The sequence below is a fragment of the Phyllobates terribilis genome, unplaced genomic scaffold, assembly GCF_046119375.1.
Source record: "Phyllobates terribilis strain yellow unplaced genomic scaffold, ASM4611937v1 Scaffold_1__5_contigs__length_1240528914, whole genome shotgun sequence".
Classification (NCBI taxonomy): Eukaryota; Metazoa; Chordata; class Amphibia; order Anura; family Dendrobatidae; genus Phyllobates; species Phyllobates terribilis.
Window position 1 is genome coordinate 891,403,464 of NW_027362761.1, and position 21,619 is coordinate 891,425,082.

General features: G+C 46.8%; 1 protein-coding gene across 1 annotated transcript in view; it reads left to right on the plus strand.

Moving 5' to 3' along the window:
- The first annotated feature begins 603 nt into the window (after window positions 1-603).
- The window catches only part of ARSJ (arylsulfatase family member J), a 166,507-nt gene continuing 145,491 nt past the window's right edge, over window positions 604-21,619 (plus strand). Inside the window, exon 1 of the mRNA XM_073639942.1 lies at window positions 604-1,600. Within this exon, the coding sequence (XP_073496043.1) occupies window positions 1,275-1,600 (326 nt within the window). The 5' untranslated portion in view covers window positions 604-1,274. The remainder of the gene's footprint in view (window positions 1,601-21,619) is intronic.

The window sequence follows — 21,619 nt, forward strand, 5'->3', positions numbered from 1 at the left end:
CAAGTATTAGGCTGAGGGTGCCAATACTTTTGTCCGGCCCATTTTTGGAGTTTTGTGTGAAATGATCAATGATTTGATTTTTGCTTCATTCTCTTTTGTGTTTTTTTCATTGAAGACAAATTAAATGATGATAATAATACCAAAGAATTTGTGATTGCAATCATTTTCAGGAAGAAACTGAGTATTATCTGACAGAATTGCAGGGGTGCCAATACTTTTGGCCAGCACTGTATGTCCTATACAGACCGAGTCGGTTCTTGTGTATTATGGCCATATTCTGCTGTGCCTTTCAAATGTTTTTAATTTTTGTTTGTGGCTTGTTTTTCAATGAGAAAAAGTATTTTAACTTGGTCACTATTGTATACATACTTCTTTTCTTCTTTTCTTATACTTAGTACTTAATTGGTATGTTATGGTTTATCCCTTTTTTTGGGGTGCCCTCCAAAAAAAACAGTTTTTCAATTTAATATTATTAAACTGCTATAATGGATTGTTTAGCTAGTTGGACATTTAAACTTTTTCTATGAATCCTGTGATCAAGACTCCACAGATGCCTTTTGTTCTCAGCAAATAGATAGACTGAACTGTAGTTGTAATACAGAGAGGTTTAAGTCTCGCCTCCTTATGCAGCAGGAAGGGGAGCAAGTTCCCCTGACACCTTGGTCATTCAGCACTTCCCAGGGAGGAGAGGACAGCAGAGAGGAGGTATCAACTCCAGTGACTGGCCACAGGGCTGACATCCATCATAATTTTCTGAAACTTTCTCTACCCTACCCTCTCACCAGGGACTTCTCCTTCCCCTCTGGCATCATACAGTAAATGAGTTCAGTCTGCAGGCTGCATGGGAGAGGACAGACTGAATTTTATGCTTTAATTAGATGAAGGGTCCTGATGGGGCTTAGCCTGGGGTGATCTCTCCACCACAGGTTACTGAACTACGGAAGGCAGGAAGAAAGGGACATGCTGCATGTGTAACCGCTGTGGGGGCATTGCCAAAAACTCCCAGATGCTCTGAGTTCATTCTTCAGAGTCTTGCAGCTGGGAAGTGCAAGGAAAGCGAACTCCTTCTCTTCTGCTATGTGTGTGAGAAGAAAGCCGTCCATGTGGAGCTGCTGGGCTGCAGAAGTGTCAGAAGTGCATGGAGCAGGCTAAGTGAATCACCAATACTGGGGTGGGGGTGGGTGAGAAGCCCTCCACATGGACAGCAGCACACTGACCACAGGGCAGCACATGGCTGGGGGAGTATGCTGGACTGACCGCTGATGTAGCGCTGGATGGGGCAGGGGGGCTGCATGACAATGTTGGGGGCTCTGGCTGCTTTCTCTATGGTGAGCATCATGACCTATGGATATCTGTCCTGGGATAATGGGAGCCTGGAAGAAAGGGAGATCGTGCACCCAAACGTGGATGAACAGATTGGACACCAGCCTCATATCATATTCATTTTGGCTGATGATCAAGGGTACAGAGATATTGGATACCATGGCTCTGAGATCAGGACACCTACACTGGATAAACTTGCATCTGAAGGAGTAAAACTTGAGAACTACTATGTACAACCCATCTGCTCACCATCAAGGAGTCAGTTCATCACTGGGAGGTAAGTGCTGAAATGGTGACATCCCCTAGCCCCACTGCAGACTTTTCAGCCTTCCTCTCCCTAGTAATACACTGTGTGGTTATTTGTATAGACTATAGGTAGACCACTGTAGATATAGTAGGTATGGTAGACTATAGGTAGACCACTGTAGATATAGTAGGTATCGTAGACTATAGGTAGACCACTGTAGATATAGTAGGTATGGTAGACTATAGGTAGACCACTGTACATATAGTAGATATCATAGACTATAGGTAGACCACTGTAGATATAGTAGGTATCGTAGACTATAGGTAGACCACTGTAGATATAGTAGGTATCGTAGACTATAGGTAGACCACTGTACATATAGTAGATATCATAGACTATAGGTAGACCACTGTAGATATAGTAGGTATCGTAGACTATAGGTAGACCACTGTATATATCAAGCTCACGTGGGACTAAGATTAGAGCATATCTATATAACAGGCTAGAGAGCCTGGTATTTGTCATTAAAAAGCACAAGCAAAGCCACAATGTGGTCACAATTCCTGCCTGTACAAGCATAAGACTGGTTTTATGCAGCTGTGCCATGCTTTTACACAACAATGGTTAATGTGCTTATAAATAAGTTTGTTTTGTTACATTGTAACCATTCTGTGTTACAAGAACATGGATCAGTCATGTGATCTGCTTTAAGCAGTATGGGTGTATTTCCACAGGAAAACATTGCAGAGAAGCGTAATTTATGCTTGCAACAGAGTATACAAGCGAAAGTAGCTCACACTCTGGACAAATGCTTAAATGGAACCTGTCATTAGATTCATGCTGCCCGAACCACAAGCAGCAGGAAGCACAGCCTGGCTCAGCAATTTCCACTAGGTATATTTTGCTCTGATGCCCTGCAATGTTTCAGAGAAAATGTAGCTTGAAAAGTCCATTCCAGATGATTGTCATGTTTCGCCATATGTACTAACATGGGAAAGGCTTATCAGAGACCTGTCAGTCAACTAGAGCGGGGCTGGCAAAAGCCAATCAGGGACATCATCGGACTAGTCAGGTCTCTCGCGAAGTCCAGGGTCAGCTTTTTAATAATGTTTTCTCTGAAATTACGCAACTTTTGAAAACATACCTGACTGCAATAGCACAGCCAGACTCTGATTTTAATGGCAGGTTCGTTTTATGGCTTGTCCAGATGACTGTATTTTCGGTCCAAGTGCAATGCAATAAAACATCAGCTCGCACTCGTACCAATGTTATTCTATGGGGCCATGCACATGTCCATTTTTTTCCTCTGACAGAGTCTGTCCAAACAAAATAAAATCGCAGCATGCACGATTTCTATCCAGTAGTCGGATTGCACTTGGCCATGCAAGTCAATGAGTCCGTGGAAACCATCGGACTGCACTCAGATGACATCTGAGTGCGGTCTGATATTTACGGACTGACAGAATGAAGAAGATGGAGAATTTTTTTTTCCATCTTCTCCTCATCCAAGAAAATCGGATCACACATGAATTGATTTTCTCGGATGAGAGAAAATACGGTCTTGTGACCTTAGCCTTAGGCAAAGTTCCTACGAAGAGTCTTTGGTGAGTATTTGATATTGTAGATTTTCTTTTCCGCTTCTGCACCTATTAGGTAAATTAGGTTACTTGCAATTTTTCTTTGCGTTTTTGAGTATATTTTATACATGTGTTTTCTTTTGCGTCTTTTCTCCTGCGGTTTTTGTCTCATTTTGGTATGTCGTGATTTAAATATAGCTGCCTTGTTTTGGATAATTCCTGTTAATTAACTTTGATAAAACTTCGCTGATAAAGACATTTGTGGATTATGTGAATTTTTATCGCATTTTTTACTGCACTAAAAAATGCTTATACATTTTTATTTGCGCATTTTCCGCATATCATTCAAGACTATTGGGAAAGTACGCAAATAAAAGGCATATTTACCCCAATTTTTTTTTTGCCATGTTGCGGATTTCAGGGATTTCAGGTCAGTTTTATGCTGTGTGAAAAAAACAGCACAGTGAGCATGATATTTCTATAAATCCCCTCAACTTTTTGTAACTGTTATACATTGCAGTTTTTGCAAAGCAAAAATATGCAGCATCAAAAACTCACCACATTTTCATTGTGCGAGTATAGCCTTAATGTAAAAAATTGGGAGATTCAGTATGAGAATTTTGTCCTACATTTTGGTGACTGCTCATTAAGACCTTAAAGTAGCTTTCCCTTCTGGCACAGTTATGGCATGTTGGTAGGCTATGTGATTAATTGCCTTCAGGCACTACAAAAGACTGCATCAGTTAAGAGGAAGTTGCTCTGGTGGTGTAGAGTCAGGATTCACAGCTCTCACCAACCATTTTTATAGCTGTGAAAATTGCCACAAATGTCCCATATTGGACATTATCTTTAAAGAGGAACTATCACTTGCCATAAATATGCCATTTTTTTACCTTGTGTAAATGCGTCAGTTCTACTGAATCTAGTGTTGTTTTTCTTTTGTTCATGCTCCTCTCCATTACTGAGATGTATGCCATCATTTCTTGTATGTAAATCTAGCTTTTTTAGCTAAGTGGGCATAGTTTTCATATGTCTTCTTGAGGACTTCACTCAATTGGGTAAAAAGAATTAGAATTAGCATCTGACTCTTGAGGTCGTTGCCTTCCTCTTGATCGACATGTTAAGTTATAGGTGGAACTTGATGGACTTATAGTGGCTTGCAAAAGTATTTCGACCCCTTGGCATTTTTCATGCTTTGCTACCTCACAACCTTGAATTTAACTGTTTTTTTATGGTTTGCATCAGTTCATGTAAAGAACATGCCTACAACTGTGAACATTTGTTTTTCTTTTTTTTGTGAAGCTAACAACAAATAGGGCAAAATGACTGAAAACTTCAATGTGCATAACTATTCACCTCCTAAAATCTGTACTTTGCAGAGCCTCCTTTTGCAGCAATTACAGCTGCAAGTAGCTGTGGACAAGTCTCTATGAGCTTTCCACATCTTGCCACTGGGATTTTTGCCCATTCCTCAAGGCAAACTGATCCAGCTCCTTCAAGTTAGATGGTTTCCTCTTGGAAACAGCAATCTTCAAGCCTGACCACAGATTCTCAATTGGATTAAGACCTGGGCTTTGACTAGACCACTCCAAAATATTTACACATTTACCCTTAAACCACTTGAGTGTTGCTTTAGCAGTATGCTTTGGGTCATTATCTTGTTGGAAGGTGAACCTCTGTCCCAATCTCAAATCACTGACAGACTGAATTAGGTTTTGCTCAAAAACATCCCTGTATTGCACACCATCCATCTTCTCGATTCGGACCATTTTCCCTGTCCCTGCTGCTAAAATACATCCCCACAGCATGATGCTGCCACCACCATGTTTCACTGTACGGATGGTGTTCTTGGGGTGATGAGCTGTGTTGGTTTGGCACCAGATATAGCATTTATCTTGGTGGCCATAAAGTTAAATTTTGGTCTCATCTGACCACATCATCTTCCTCCATACATTTGTGGAGTCTCCCATATGTCTTTTGGCAAACTCAAAATGAGCCTTGCAATTTTTGTGTGTACATAAAGGCTTTTTTATGCCCACTTTTCCATTAAGGCCAACTCTATGGAGTGTACAGCTTATTGTGGTCGTATGAACAGATACTCCAGTCTCAGCTTGGGAACTCTGCAGCTCCTTCAGGTTAACCTTTGGCTGTGCTGCCTCTCTGATTAATGCCCTCTGTGCCTGGGCTGAGAGTTTTGGTGGGTGACCCTCTCTTGGCAGGTTTGTTGTGGTACCATATTCTTTCCATTTGATTATAATGGATGCTTGAACCAAAGGAAAAACTGTTTTTAATGACTGTCGCCAATTGTCTCTCCTGCCTATCTCTTTTTAGTATACCAGTAAAAAATAAAAAACAAACAAAGAAACTAAACATGACTTACCTATTACTCTTTGCATACCTGGAAACAGCAGCCCTCTATCTTATATAATGCAAATGCAAGTGTAGGTGGTGGATAAACAATACATGGGGCTGTGACCTTTCTGATGTCCACAGGAAGAAAAATATCCAGTATGGTCAACTCTGGTATCCGTGCCTAATGCTAGAAACTGAGATTAGTCATTACAGAGTCTAAAGGATTCTCTAATGCTAAAATTATTTCCACTAAAAAAGTGCTGACATATGCAATTGTGGGGTTCAAAAGATGAGGCTGCAGAGTTTATTAAGTTCCTTTAGTTTTGAGGCTCCCTTAACTTGGTTTGATCAGATCACCATGGTACATGAGAAAAGCTCATTGGATCCCTGTTATTTTTTTTCTCAGGTTCAGCAGGGGTTCCAGGAGTCGGATCCCCAGAGATCAGTAGTATTTGATGCGCTTGTTTCTTTAACTACAAAACAAAACTACAGTTTTTACTAGCCTCCTTTAAAATGTATTGTATTTTGCTGTCTAAAGGGTCTTATAACCTTTGGAGATCACCACTGTATTATCCGTTTTAATTGAAAGCAATTTTCCATGGTTTATTTCTTCTCATTGCACTTCAGAGCAGAACTTTGCCATCAGATCAGCTTTTCTTTTCCTCCCAGAGAATAAAGTTTACAGAACTGGGCTAGACACTGATTCACCGCTAGATCCCTGCACTTCTGTAAAGGAAACGCTTGCTGCTCTGTATGGTACATGATGAGCTCATTAGCTTTTAGGTAACGAGTGCAATAAATTACATCTAGTGTCTAGCAATCTTCAGAAATGTCTAGGAGCAAGGGAAGGGAAGCTTTGACATGAAGTACACACAAGTCAAAATCTATAATAACTTTTCCACTGCAACTCAGCTTCAAAATGCAAAGTCTATTCCTTTGTTTTAGTGCTAATAAACTAGTACAAACACATTATTCATTATTGTTAACAACATAGAAGACTTCCCGTTCAGTTTTCTTTTACAAATGCAGGGGCTATAAAAACAGTCTTGCCAGCTGATATTTGATCCAGATGGCAATAGCAGGCACTCTTTAAAGAACGTTAATAAAACTGGAGGACTGTAGCACAAAATACATTGGTGTACAGAGAAGAGGACTTTATAGGAAATATCAAAATTCCTCCTCCTCATTTTAGTGCCATTTTTGGCAGTCTTGACTAAAGGACCTAATCTTCTTCACTCCCTTGTTTGCAAGCGATGCAGTATCAGGGGAATTCTACACAATTTATCGTGATAGCCAGTAGCAAAGCTCATGGAACCAACAAAGGATCCCATACAGGGGCGTATATAGAAGTCATGGGGCCCCATAGCGGAAGCTCTAATTGGGCCCCCCCCACAAAAAATAAATAAATATTTGTCTGTGTCACAGAAGAGCAGATCTCATAACTTTCCAGCCTTTACATAGAATTTTTCCTCCTTCTGAAGTCGTAGATTCCTCTTTCATTGCCCCATAAAGTATGATGCCAACAATAGTGCCCCCCAAACAGTATGATACCCCTATGGTGCATTTCTCCACATGCACAGTATAATGACCCTATTGTTCTCCACTTCAACTCCCACGGCAAAGTATGGTGACCCTAACGCAGTATAATCCCCCAACTGTGAACCCCACAGAGCCCTCCATACACTCTCATGGCCCCCACAAAGCCCTCCAAACAGTATAATGGACCCCACACAAACCTTCACACTGTATAATTGCTTTCATACAGTATAATGGCCCCCCACATAGCCCTCAAATATTATAATGGCCCAACATAGCCTTCCATATAGTATAACACACTACCAATACTCTTCCATATACTATAATGCACCCCCATAATCCTCCATATAGTATAATGCTCCCCCATAATCCTCCATATAGTATAATGCTCCCCCATAATCCTCCATATAGTATAATGCACCCCCATAATCCTCCATATAGTATAATGCGCCCCCCCATAATCCTCCATATAGTATAATGAACTTCCCATGGTCCTCCATAGAATATAATGCACTCCCCATAGTCCTCCATACAGTATATTACACACCCCATAGGGTAAAATGCAGCCCCCATATAGTATAATGCACGCCACAGTCCTGCAGTATTATGGGCACCACGTACTCACTGATTTTAAAATACCGCATATTTTAAATAAACTGACCCGAATATAAGCCGAGGCCCCTAATTTTACCACATAAAAATGGGAAAACCTATTGACTTGAGTATAAGCCTAGGGTGGGAAATGCAGCAGCAGCTAAATTTCCCATCCTGGTATATGTGGCCCCCTCAATCCCACAATCCCTGGTATGTGTAGCCTCCTCAATCCCCCAATCCCTGGAATGTGTGGCCCCCTCAGTCCCACAATCCCTGGTATGTGTAACCTCCTCAATCCCCCAATTCTGGTATGTGTGGCCTCCTCAATCCCCCAATCCTGGTATGTGTGGCCTCCTCAGTGATTGGTGACAAATAGACCTGTCCTCTGAATCATTATACTCTGCCAGAGAGATTTTGTAGACCTGGAAAGTGGAGCATAAGTTGTGAATCGTTTTCACTTTGGGAGGGGATCGTGTTCACTACTTATTGATATTCTGACATATTCTGCTTAATGTGTTTTTTTTTTAATATGTCCTCCATAGGTAACAAACCTGCCCAAAATATTTTTGGAAACATTTAAAAATAAGAAAGTGACAAAACTGCAGCTCATGTTTTGTCTGCCATTTTTTTGTCTTATAAGCAAAATAGCAGCCTGTGGTGAGGTATCTGTTGGGGTTCGTTCAGATGAGTGTATTAAACGGATGTCTACTGAGTAAAAATCAGACAGTGAGCTGACCAACGTAATTCACGTGGCCTGTTCAGATGACGGTTTTTACTCACGACCATGCATGCACTATTCTCTTCTGTATCTTGGATGAGATTTGCTAATACAAATCTTTGGGTGCGCAAAAAAAAAAATCAGCTCCTAAACGGATCATAAATATTACATCCGATTTTTACACTGCCATTATTAACCTAGGAAGCTGTATTTGATAATGTACATTTTAAAATGTTGATACGAAGCATGGATGCCACACGGGTGTCACATGTATGGCATACGGATGTAAAATATGGACAAGCAGATGGCACACTGATGGAATACAGATGACAATATGGATGAAAATCGTCTTTGAGTTTTCCGGATGAAAATAGGATGATTGTTCACATGCTTGTCTGACATCAGCCTAATAGTGTAATAATAGTAATAGCCATGTAATAGCCATGGGCGTAACTATAGTTGGTCCAGGGGTTGTAGTTGTACAGGCCCTGGAGCACAGCGGGGGATTGCCTTGGCTTGGCCAATATGTGAAGACCAATACTATTAAAGTCCTGTGATAGTTGGGGGCCCTATTGGAGATTATGCATTGGAGCACAAGAGCTTCAAGATATGACTCTGGCTATCCCTACAACAGTGTGCCAGCCAGAGATATAAAAGAAACATATGCGGTAATTAATCATACAAATACATAACATAAAATCCCTACTCCAGCCTTCAGTGTCTGGCATCTTGAGTGCTGGTGTATTAGACTCATGGGTCAAAGAGGTTGCTGTCATTAGTCTTCTGATTATTTGCTTGGACATTATGTACAGGTGCATCTCACTAAATTAGAATATCATCAAAAGGTTAATTTATTTCAGTTCTTCAATACAAAAAGTGAAACTCATATATTATATACAGTAGAGTCATTACAAACAGAGTGATCTATTTCAAGTTTTTATCTCTGTTAATGTTGATGATTATGGCTTACAGCCAATGAAAACACAAAAGTCATTATCTCAGTAAATTAGAATAATTAACAAAAAACACCTGCAAAGGCTTTCTAACCATTTAAAAAGGTCCCTTAGTCTGTTTCAGTAGGCTCCGCAATCACGGGGAAGACTGCTGACTTGAGAGATGTCCAGAAGACAGTCATTGACACTAAGTAAATGCTAAGTAAATTTTGCATTTCATTTGGAAATCAAGGTCCCAGAGTCTGGAGGAAGAGTGGAGAGGCCACAATCCAAGCTGCTTGAGCTCTAGTGTGAAGTTTCCACAATCAGTGATGGTTTGGGGAGCCATGTCATCTGCTGGTGTAGGTCCACTGTGTTTTATCAAGATCAAAGTCAACGCAGCCGTCTACCAGGATAAAAATGACTGCCCCCTGAAGTCTTACTCCAAGATGTTAATCATCATCCATTTATAGTTTAGCAATTGATCTTTGCTTTTGTTTATTTATCTCCACATTTTATAAGATTAGATGAACATATTACAAATGACTACAATTTGAGATATCCCTTCCCACAGGACCAATATACACACTGCCTGTTGGGCTCGACGACTACTGTGTATATGAAACTTATGCAGTTAAAAAAAGAACTAGTGACATTTCTGTTATGATCTGCTAGAAGCACTAAGGAAAGACAGGAGATCTGTCCCTACAATAGAACTACGCTAGATCCCTACGATGTAACGGGGAACCTGATCCTGCGATCAGACCCGCTAAAGTCCTCAGCTAGTCTGAACGAAGACCTATAGATGTGAGGGAGGGATCCCTACAAAAACTAGGGACTGGGAGAAAGATGGACACCTCCTAGCAGAAATTGTAGCAGTAAAAGACAAACAAACAACATAGAACATAGAGGTCCAAAGACCTAGCTAAACTGACTGAGAAAGGTAACAAAGCACCTGGCTAGCTTAAGAGTAGAAATTACAATGAAGTCCAGCATGGCCAGAAGGGCGGAGCAGGATTAAATAGGCAAAAAAGGTCATGTGACCAGCAAAATAGAAAAAAACTAACAGGAGAGTTCTAACAATTTCCACTAAAATGGCAAATTACTGTCATAATTTATCTAAAGGGAACCAGTCACCTGATTCATGATGTCCAAACCATGAGCAGCGTGAAACAGAGCCGGGCTTTATGATAGCAGACTGGTATACTTATCTTTGAAACACTTTGTGGCATTTTAGAGATAATATACTTTGAAGCTCCATCTAGGGACCATAGCCAGAAATGATTCCAGTCCAGATGTAAGAGGGAAGACCGGGGTGTAAGTACTTTCAGAACATGGGATCCGGAACTGCCGGGTCCGTGCCTCTGGTTGCAGGGGGAAGACAGACTGCGAGCACAGGAGTCAGGTGACCAGGAAGCTAGGGGCGTGTCCAGAGCCAGAGCTCAGAAGTCAGGTGACCGGGGAGCTGGGGGTGTGTCTAGGAAGAGGGAGAAAAAGGAAGTTTGCACGGGAAAGCATGGAGTTCACAGTTGGGGTCAAGCCCCACTAGAGGGAGAAGAGACGCAGGAACCGTGGAGCCAAGCAAGTGAGGTGCAGTGTTATGGACTAGGGGCTCAGCGGGTCAAACCGGAGACCGCCCGCTGCCGCCAGAAGACGGAGCATTGTTTAGGCGGGGAAGCAAGAAGAAAACAACACCGGCATCAGCCGGCAACTGCCTTGTTGGGAACAAGAGTCAGCTAAGTGTAGAACTGCTGATTACAACCGTGTCGATTCTGCTACATCTAGCCAAACTGTGGATTGTCAGTTATAATCTGTTACCTGCTACTCCCCTTGTTGTCCTCATATTTCCCCTGTTACTCCCTGCGTGAAGATTGACCCTGTTACAATAAATCCTCCCTGTTTATTATCCCTGTACTGGCTGCTCTGTGTTTCTTTGTCACTGCATCTAAAGTACCTGTGTCACATTTGGCATAGTCGGCAGGATGCAGTCTTTAGACACAGACGCTGCCGATCAGCCAATCCTGGGAGCCCCTGGATCTAGCTTGCCACTGGGGGCCATGCTCAGCAATCTCCCAAAGTTCACCGGGGACAATATGATGCTGTGGGACTGGGTTGAGAGAGTTAGGAGTATGTTACGTGTGCATCCGATGACCCCAGCTATGCAAGCCGAAATAGCCCTACTGGCCCTGGACGGCGAGGCCCGGCACTCCGTGATGTACTGCCCTCCTCATGACCGGGATACTGTAGAAAAAGTGGTGCGGATGTTGGAGGAGATGCATGGGGATCCCACCAATGTAGGAGAGCTGAGCATACGGCTGTTTCACCAAGTGCAGCAGGAGGGGAAGACTGTGACTCAGTATGTTAATGCATTACAGAGGGTGCATGCCTATATCACTAGAAAAGACAACATGGGGAATTTGGGAATGGCCCCCCCTGACGTGATCTTAAGGGACCAATTTGTGGCAGGCCTCAGGGATGTGCAGCTGAAGTGGGGGCGGAGGCACGTGTAAGAGAGCAGGAGATGGGGGTGATGGTCCTGGTAGGGATGGTCCGGAGTAACGAGGTACCCACCCCGCCTGCAGCTGAACCGGAATGGGCTCGAGAGATGCGAAAGGAGTAGTGATGAGCGAGTATGTTCTGTTAACCCTTTCAGCGAGTATGCTTGGGCCGAGCATCGAGTAGTTACACCTGCTCGGTGTTATGTTTGAATCACTCCCATGTGCATGATTTGCGACTTTTTGACAACTTTAATACATGTGAGGAATGTGTAAAAAATAGACATTCCTTACATGTACTAAAGCTGTCAAACATTCGCAAATCATGCACACGGGAGTGATTCAAACATAACACCAAGCAGCTGTAACTACTCGGTGCTCGGCCCGAGCATACTCGCCGAAAGGGTTAACAGAACATACTCGCTCATCACTAGAAAGGAAATACAGGAGATGTGGGGTGAATGGTCCAGTCTCAAGAAGACTCCTTCACCGACACCAGAGATACCCGGATCGATTGCAGTTAGGGAAAGAATTGAATTCAGACCCCGTCCTGCAGGAGAGTTCCGTAGAGAAGTGAGGCAACCCTACACAGACAGAGACACGACCTGCAGCAAGTGTGGAGGCACAGGCCATTACGCCAGGGGCTGTGCTAGCCGAGGGCGGCCCCTGTCGCGGCAGCCGTTAAACTAATGGGCTCCGTGTTTGGGGGACACAGCCCAGAGCCTAAGGAAGGGGAAAGAAAAAGAGGAAGTCCCAAGGACCTAGTTTCCACCAGCCCGACTGTCTGGGCCGAAATAAGTGGTCGGGCTGTTCACTGCCTGATTGACACTGGATCCCAGGTGACTACGATGACAGAAGCCTACTTTCAACAGCGATTTCCTGAGATAGCGCGGCCTGAATGATGACCAGTAATTAGACTCACAGCAGCTGATCAATTACCCATCTCGGTCGCAGGGGTGGTATGGATGAAGATCAGAGTGTGTGGAAAAGATGTGGGAAAAAAAGGGGTCATCTTGGTTGCAGGGGGAACCCGAAGTGGAGCCCCGGTGACCCTCGGAATGAGTGTGCTGAAAGAGATCTGGCAAATCCTGATTAGTGAGCCGAAGGAGATTCCTCTAGACCGCTGGGACCCACGAACCTCCCAAAGTAACGTTTTTCAACAATTAATCCGAGCCGCCCAGGCTCAGGAGACATCGAGTGAAGGGAAGGTCCTGGGGAAAATAATAGTACCAGCAGCTACGGTGCTCACCTTACTGCCAGGACAAACTGTACTCACATTACCCGCACGGGCCTGCACACCTCTTGAGGGGGTCGAAGTTCAGATAGAACCAACATCGATGGACAAAGTATCCCCCGGACTCCTGGTGGCTCGGACACTGGCCACCATCCAGGGTGGCAATGTTATAGTGCAGTGCGTTAATCTGGGTGAAGGTAATCTCACACTCCCTCCCAGGGCGAAAATAGCCCAGATTCTGGGAATGCCAGAGAAGTTGGTGCGACCTGATATGGTACAGCTGTCCGCTGTACGAGGAGACCCCTGGACTCTGGCGGTCACCGTGCCTCCAGAATCCCACCGTCCTAGTGCGAAGGGGGGATGAAGGATCCTAGAACAAATGCGGGCTGAATTGATGGGACTTTCACCTCGACAGGTGCAGCAGGTTGAGGAAGTACTGGAGCGGTACCAGGAAGTCTTTGCTCGCCATGAGGATGATTTTGGTTGCACCAAAGCCATTACCCACGAGATTCCCATGGGGAGCGCTGCCCCAGTGCGGGAGAGATACCGGCAGATACCTCCCCAGATGTATAAAGAGGTTAAGGAGATGCTAGCCCATATGTTACAGAATGGTGTGATACGGGAGAGTCAGAGTCTGTGGGCAGGCCCTTTTGTCCTGGTCAGGAAGAAAGATGGGACCCTGCAGTTCTGTGTGGACTATAGATGACTGAATGCCTGTACAGTACGAGACTCTTACCCACTACCCCGAATGGAAGAGTCCCTGTCGGCCTTAGGTAAGGCAAGATACTTCTCCTCCTTGGATCTGGCCAGCGGTTATTGGCAAGTGCCCGTGGCCGAACATGACCATGCGAAGATGGCGTTCATATTACCCATGGGACTGTTCGAGTTCAATCGGATGCCCTTTGGCCTGACTAACGCCCCCGGTACGTTCCAGCGTCTGATGGAGAGGTGCCTGGGCGATTTGAACTTCGAGACGACACTGATTTATCTTGACGACATAATTGTTTATGCCGCCACCTTCGAGGAGCACCTCCAGCGACTGGAGCAAGTACTGAGTCACCTACAGAGTCATGGCTTAAAGGTGAAGCCCCAGAAGTACCACCTGTTCCGCAAACAGATCGAATATCTCAGTCATACTGTGTCCGGTGAAGGAGTCAGGCCCACCCGGGAAAAGGTGGCCGCCGTACAGGAGTGGCCTACCCCCGAAGACAGTGATGGACGTTTGGACCTTCCTGGGACTTGCCGGGTACTACTGAAGATTCGTGAAGAACTTCACCCGCATAGCCAACCCATTGCTGGAGCTACCTAAGGGAGTGCCGGCGGGCTCCAAGAATTAGGTGATTCGGTGGGGAAGCAGCCAGGAAGAGGCCTTCCGTGCCCTAAAAATGGCCCCAATACTTGCCTATGCGGATTACTCCCAACCATTCATACTCCACACTGATGGGAGCCTACATGGTCAGGGAGCCGTGTTATCCTAAGTACAGGAGGGGAAAGAGCGCGTGATTGCGTACCCCAGTCGCTCCCTTCATGACTCTGAGAGGAACCCAGATAATCATAGCTCTTTCAAATTACAGTTGCTGGCTCTGGTTTGGGCAATGACCGAAAAGTTCGCAGAGTATTTGTCCGGGTCCGAAGTACTGGTGAGAACAGATAACAACCCGCTGGCTTACCTGGAGAATGCGAAATTGGGGGCCCTGGAGCAGCGATGGGTGGCCCACATGGCCTGGTACCAGTATAAGATCACCTACCGGTCTAAGGCAGAGAATATTCACGCTGACGCCCTTTCCAGAGTGACATATGAACGGCCTGATCATGACCGCAATGAAGATTTGGAGGCGGATGAGGTCCCTAGCTTCCAAAGTTTCGGTCCCTGGTCCCTGGTCGCGGCGCAGGGCAGATCGGAGAGGCATCGGAAGAACAAATGCTATGGCTGCCAAGAGATGACTGGGTCCGACTTCAACAGACTGACAAAGAAGTTGCCCAATTACGTCAATGGGACAGGTCCCCAGTCAAAAGGAGAGGAGTACCCTGTCCCCAGGGGCCCTGAAAATGCTGGGACAATGGGAGAGACTTTGTTTGCGAGACAGGCTGCTGTACCGACGGGTACAGCTACTGCGAGAGTTCGGGATCACTTGGCAAGTGGTGATCCCAGAGAAGTTGGTCGGAGTAGTGGCTAAGGAGGCTCATGAACGAAGGGCTCACTTCGGACCAGAGAAGATATTTCAGTGGTTGCAGAGACTGGTGTATCACCCCTGACTGCGAGTGACAATAGAAGACACTTGTCGAAGATGTTGGAGCTGTGAGCTGGTTAAGCCCCCGGAGCAGCGGGTCCCCATACAAACCATTGTGACTTCTGCCCCCTTGGAGGTGCTGATGATCGACTATTTGACTGTTGGACCTGCGCATCTCAGGTACGAACATTGTCTGGTGATGACAGACCACTTCACAAAGTTTGCGGTGGTGACCCCGACCAGAGACTAGACCGCCGAATCAGTTGCGCAGGCCATCTGCCGAGACTTCATTCGGGTGTACGGCTACCCAAAGAGGATTCATTCCATTCAAGGTGCCTGCTTCCAGAGCCGGTTGATGGAAGAGCTGCATCGGTTGTACAGGATTGAGAAGTCTACTCCCTACCACCCTCAAGGAAATGTGCTCCGCACGTTGGAGGAAGATCGGAAGGTATGATGGTCTGAGTTTGTGGCCGAGCTGGTGTGGGTCTACAACAACCAAGTGAATAGTACGACGAGGTTCATTCCCTATACCTTACTGTTCGGGCGAAAGGGGCGAGAGATTACCGAGTTCGAGCTGGACCCACGGACAAGGAGGACTACCCACAGACAATGATGTCTTCCTGGGTCCGGGAACACCAGCATCGACTGCAGACCTTCCAACGGTTGGTACAACAAAAGTTTCGGGAGCCAAACATCATGAGACATTGCCTCTTCGAGGGACAGCTCTGAGGCCCGGGGAGCGGGTGTTGGTTCGAGACAGGCAGCCCCGAGGCAAATTGAGTAGGTGGTGGGAACGGACCCCGCACCGAGTGAAGCGCCGGGTTGGCGCTGAAGGACCTGTGTATGAAGTTCAACCTGAGGGGGCTGAAGGAGCCCCTACCAGAGTGGTTCATCATAGTATGCTGCGGCCCTGTCTGTCTAAAGATGATGAAGATGAAGAAGGATTACCTGCTTCTAGAGAGGGTCCTGTCACAGTTGCCCCAAGCCATGATGTGGATGAAGAAGAATTGTTGATTCTACCTCCGAGCCCCAGCACTCGATTACCTGCAGTCCCCAGTGCAGGCGGCGAGGGAACACCATCGGTTGAAGCCACCGGGCAGGCAGAGATTGGGAATCCAAGTGTCCCTGCACCCCCCCATCGGTCAAACTGAGTTACGCCGGTCAGAACGGACAACAGCAGGAGTGCCTCCTCACTGCTGCGAACAAGATCAGTTTATATGGCAACGTATCGTCCAGGAAGTCCAAGAATGTGAACATTTGGTGAAGGAACTCTCGCCCGTGGAATGGCGAGTTAAAGGAGAGCGGGAGTGTAAGGGGGAAGACCGTGGTGTAAGTACTTTCTGAGCAAGGGATCCGGAACTGCCGAGGCCATGCCTCTGGCTGGAGGGAAGACAGACTGTGAGCACAGGAGTCAGGTGACCGGGAAGCTGGGGGCGTGTCCAGAGCCAGAGCTCAGGGGTCAGGTGACTGGGGAGCTGGGGGCGTGTCTAGGAAGAGGGAGAAAAGGGAAGTTTGCGCGGGAAAGCAGGGAGTTCACAGTTGGGGTCAAGCCCCACTAGAGGTAGAAGAGACGCCGGGTCCGTGGAGCTGAGCAAGTGAGGTGCAGTGTTATGGACTAGGGGCTCAGTGGGTCAAACCGGAGACCGCCCGCTGCTGCCAGAAGATGGAGCATTGTTTAGGCAGGGAAGCCAGAAAAAAACAACACCAGCATCAGCCGTCAACTGCCTTGTGGGGAACAAGAGTCAGCTAAGTGTAGAACTGCCGATTACAACTGTGTCGACTCTGCTACATCTCGCCAAATTGTGGATTGTCGGTTATAGTCTGTTACCTGCTACTCCCCTTGTTGTCCCCATATTTCCCCTGTTACTCCCTGCGTGGAGATTGACCCTGTTACAATAAATCCCCCCTGTTTATTAACCCTGTACTGGCTGCTCTGTGTTTCTTTGTCACTGCATCTAAAGTACCTGTGTCACACAGATATGCCCCTAGATAGATTTTCCTAGCACTGCTGGAGGTGATTTACAGGTCTCTCCCATAACACAAGAACTGAGTGGGGAGAAGTCAGCCAAGAGAAGAGTCAGACTAGTCTTTTATCCAGCTATTGTCTCTGGCTGGAATTTCAGGCTGTGTGCCCACTATGCGTTTTTCAAGCATTTTTGCCACTGAATTTCCGCAGCGAAAACGCTTAAAAAACGCTTGGTAATACGTGCCCCATGGTCCCCAATGATAATCCGCATGTGCTGTGCACATGCTGCGGAAATTTCTGCTGCGGATTATCATTGTGGAAAAATCCGCAACATGTCCATTATTTTTGCGGAAACGCGGCGTAATTGCCGCCATTGACTTGCATTGAATCTCTTAATATCCGCATGATTACATGTGCACATGCGGATATTAAGCGATTCAATGTGTGGATGGTACCCAGGTCTGGAGAAGAGGAGACTCTCATCCAGACCCGAGTACCATAGTACCTGTAAAAAAAAGAATTCCTGTACGGTGCGTCCTGGCTAAAAGGGCCTTCCATGACGTAATTTAGTCATGTGACAGGTCACACGACCGCTATAGTCACATGACTAAATGACTACATTTTTACTATTTTTATTCTTTTTTTAACTATTAAGTTTGTCACACTATATAAATCCATGCCGGTTGTATGGATTTATATAGCGTGACCAAGTTGTCAAGCACTTTTCCAAGTGATGCTAAAATTGCTTGGAAAAGCACTTGATAACCCGCATGCAGAAATGCATGCAAAAACGCTTGACAAACGCTTCTAGCTGGCAGGAAAAACACATGTAAAATCCACATGCCTTTTTACTGCCAGGGAGATACAGAAAAAATCCGGAGCATTTCTGCTTCGTGGGCACTAGGCCTCATAGTACTTTTTCTCTGAAACAAAAACTTTTAAGAGAAGATTCTCTACCTGGCTTCAGTTGTGCAGCTTAGCAGTGATTCATGCTGCTCATGGTTTGGGCAGCATGAATCAGGTGACCGATTCCCTTTAAATTTTCCGTATGCTATACATTAAACTATGCAATTACTGTTCTTTTATTAAAAAATAGCAATGTTCATTAATGGAGCATAAAATGGAAAATTAGAAAGAAAAATGTCTTTTGCCAAAGTTTTTATTTCCCTCTAGGGATTTTTCAATAATCATTGTTTTCATTAGTAGGCAACCAAAGCTTGCAGTACGTCCTTTTCTGGTTTGACAAGTGTGACTGAAGTACATTTTTATTGCACCATCCCTTTAAGGTCTATGATGTTAGCCAAAAAAGGGCTGAATGTTCACAATGCACAGAAGCCTGCCAGCAAATTCTAACAGACTGTCCTCATAGTCCACAGTGTCAAACCAGAAGTAAAGCATGTTGTGTGGTCTGATATTTTGGCACCTGTTCTGCTATTTGTTCAAGGTCTGATTACTCAGATTCCAGGGATGTAACTTGCTTGTTATTTTACAAACTCTAACATGTTGCTGATGATTTAAAAACCAACATTTTTTAATGTTAGATCCCAGTTTTGGCAAAAAAAACTAAATATGTGCCTGCCACACTACAAATAGCTTAGCCCAGGTAATGGACACTGATAGAGGGACCTTCACGGGTTGGCTTCCTGTGGCGACACACTAGTAGTGTGGAAGTGCTCACAATTTTGGCCTTACCATACCCTATTGCTGGGGGTAGGTCAGACAAAGTTTGTGGCATGGCCGAAACAATTTATCCGGTTCTGGCTAGAAGCACATATTAAAACCAGTATGCAGGAGAGCACTTGCTCAGCCTTATCTCTCCTGACTGTATAAGTTACAGGGGTTCACGCTGTCAGATAGGCAGTAGGTAGCTTTCACACAGGCACTGGATTCTTGTAGTAAAACAATGTGACATTTATTTTTCACAGGTTGCCCAGTACCAAACAAAACCATAAACATAAACCTTAGCCTTGTCCAAAAACAACAGAGACGCTGACTACTCATACTACTCATACATGGCTGAGCTAGTCTTAATCCAGTGAAATAAAACAGCTATTGCCCATAGCAACCACTGAGACTTGCAGTTTGGTGCACATGGCCTCGGGCTGGGCACCATCTGCCAACACACAAAACCTACAGGGCTTTAAATAGAAACGAATGTGAGGCTCATGTGTAGCACCCCGAGGGCTCGGCTGCTACAGGGGTATTGCACCTCCCGGGTAAGGATGGAGTGTGGACCAGGACTCAGTAAGCTGCATGCACCACACACACCCCATTTCCGAGGGACAGCTCAACGGTGCTCCCACAAGATAGAAGTGCAGGCACGACAGCATCTGTCCCTGACTGGAGTAGGGAGGGAAAGTACACCCAGCTCTGCTCCGGAGGCGGGCCTAGCCTGTGAGGCCAGAGCCAGCAGAAAAGACAGGAACAGAAAGGAAAGGAAGAAAGGAACAGAACACCAAGAGAGGCCCAGAGACACGAAGGCAGAAGGAACCTTAAGGACCCAGGAGATTGCGGGTGACGGGTTGGCAGAACAGGGTACTGGATCCCAAATTGGTGGAGGCGACTAACCCTCAGCCAAAGACCGGCGGTCGTGACTATATCTCGGTGCGACCCCTCACTACACCTACCAGGAAGGCACACCATATAGGGTCAGGGACGCAGAGATCAGCGTGCCCAGAGAAGGCCCGAGGCAGCCGGACAAATGTAGAGTCACTGGTGGGGACGGCCAGAGAAAGGAAAGGAAGGGAGTCCTGTGCCACGCTCTGGAATTGCCTGGGAGTTGGTCGAGCCCCTTGCCTGGTGGACGAAGCACGGCTTGGGCAGTCACCGCCGGTACCGAGGTGACTAGGACCAGAAAAGAACTGTGAGTAAAGCATTGGAAACTGCAACCACACGTCTCTGTGTTTCATCGCCGCACCAGCACCATTAGTACTGGGACGCTCACACCATCACTACCAGCATCCACAGTAGCTGCCCTGAGGCAATACTTCTCCCGTGGGGAGTTGTCCCATACTCGGCTGCGCAAACTACATCAGCCTCGGCGGTCTGCAGCACAGCGGCGGTCCCCACTGACCGCAATCCACGGGTGGCGTAGTCGGACATTGTTCTTACCTATAGACTGCCACTGGTTTGACCACCCTGGGCACGGACCGGGTCACCGCCACAGAGAACTACAACCCCCAGCGACCCGGCTCCGGGTATCCCCCTGCACAGCACAGGCCCAGGGGGCGCGTCAACTTTGGCGTAGTCGGCAGGATCGAGACCAACCCGCCACAAACGGGTATTGCGTGCCTGAAGAAAATTGTACATGTACCTGGAAAAGAAGTCTCCCGCCATTTCCCGAAGTTTCCCGCCGTCCAGAGTCGTTTCCCGCCATCCGGAGCCGATTCCCGCCATCAGACGCCATCTTGGACCGTTTCCCGCCATCGGACGCCATCTTGGGTCCTTTCCCGCCGTCTTCCCGCCATCCGCAGTCGTTTTCCCGCCATCGGGCGCCATGTTCGGGACGCCGCGCGGGAAGAAGAGGGGCGTGGACGCCGAAAGCGCGCGAGATCTGAAGCTCCGCCCCACGCACCGACGCTGCGTAAGGTCCTGGAAGGGAGAGGGAGTGACGCTGACGTCACAGGAGCGCGACGCAAGGTCCTCAACCCCGACGATCGACTGCGGAGCCGCGGCCTATGGAGGAAGATCAACGCAAGGTAGGCCACGGTCCACCAGGGGGGAGGAGGACACCAGGAACGGAGAGCAAGATGGCGGACCGGCAGCAGACCAAGCTGCCCGGCATCGGCAGTGCCCCAGCCGTCGCGGGCCCCGACCAGCGCCAGGAGAAGACGCGTGATGCAGGAGCGGTCGCGGGAGCAGGTAAGAGGAGTCTCCCTGTCCCGGACGCTGCCAGCGTCAGCCTGCTCCCGGGCCCCCTGGTGGAGCCGCCGATCCCGGGCGCTGCAAACACCGACCTGCTCCAGACCCCGCAACAAGCCCTGCTGCCGAGCCCTCCAGCCCTGGTCACTGCCGCCACCAGCCCGCGCCCAGGCCCAAAGTCGCACCCTCTGACCCCGGGCGTCATTAACAGCGACCTTCTCCAGGCCCGGTCGCAAGGCCTGCTACACAAGGGCGCAAAGGGACTGTATGCCCTCCATGTCCACCATCTAACAGAGGAGGAACTGCGGTACCGCCCAGACATGGACTACCCTGAGGGCCCGGACGGGTCTGAAGAGTACAAGAAGGAAGCATCAGGAGGACACCGTTACCAGTGAACGGTAAATGGAACTGTATATAGTTACCCGTAAGGGTATAGAAACTGTTGCTGAGTGGAGTGTGGTCCCCGTTGGGACTGATATAGAACTGTGTAGAAGTTACCCCCTATATCCCTTATCTGGCTGGGGACTGAGAACAGCCACTCCCTTATCCCCAA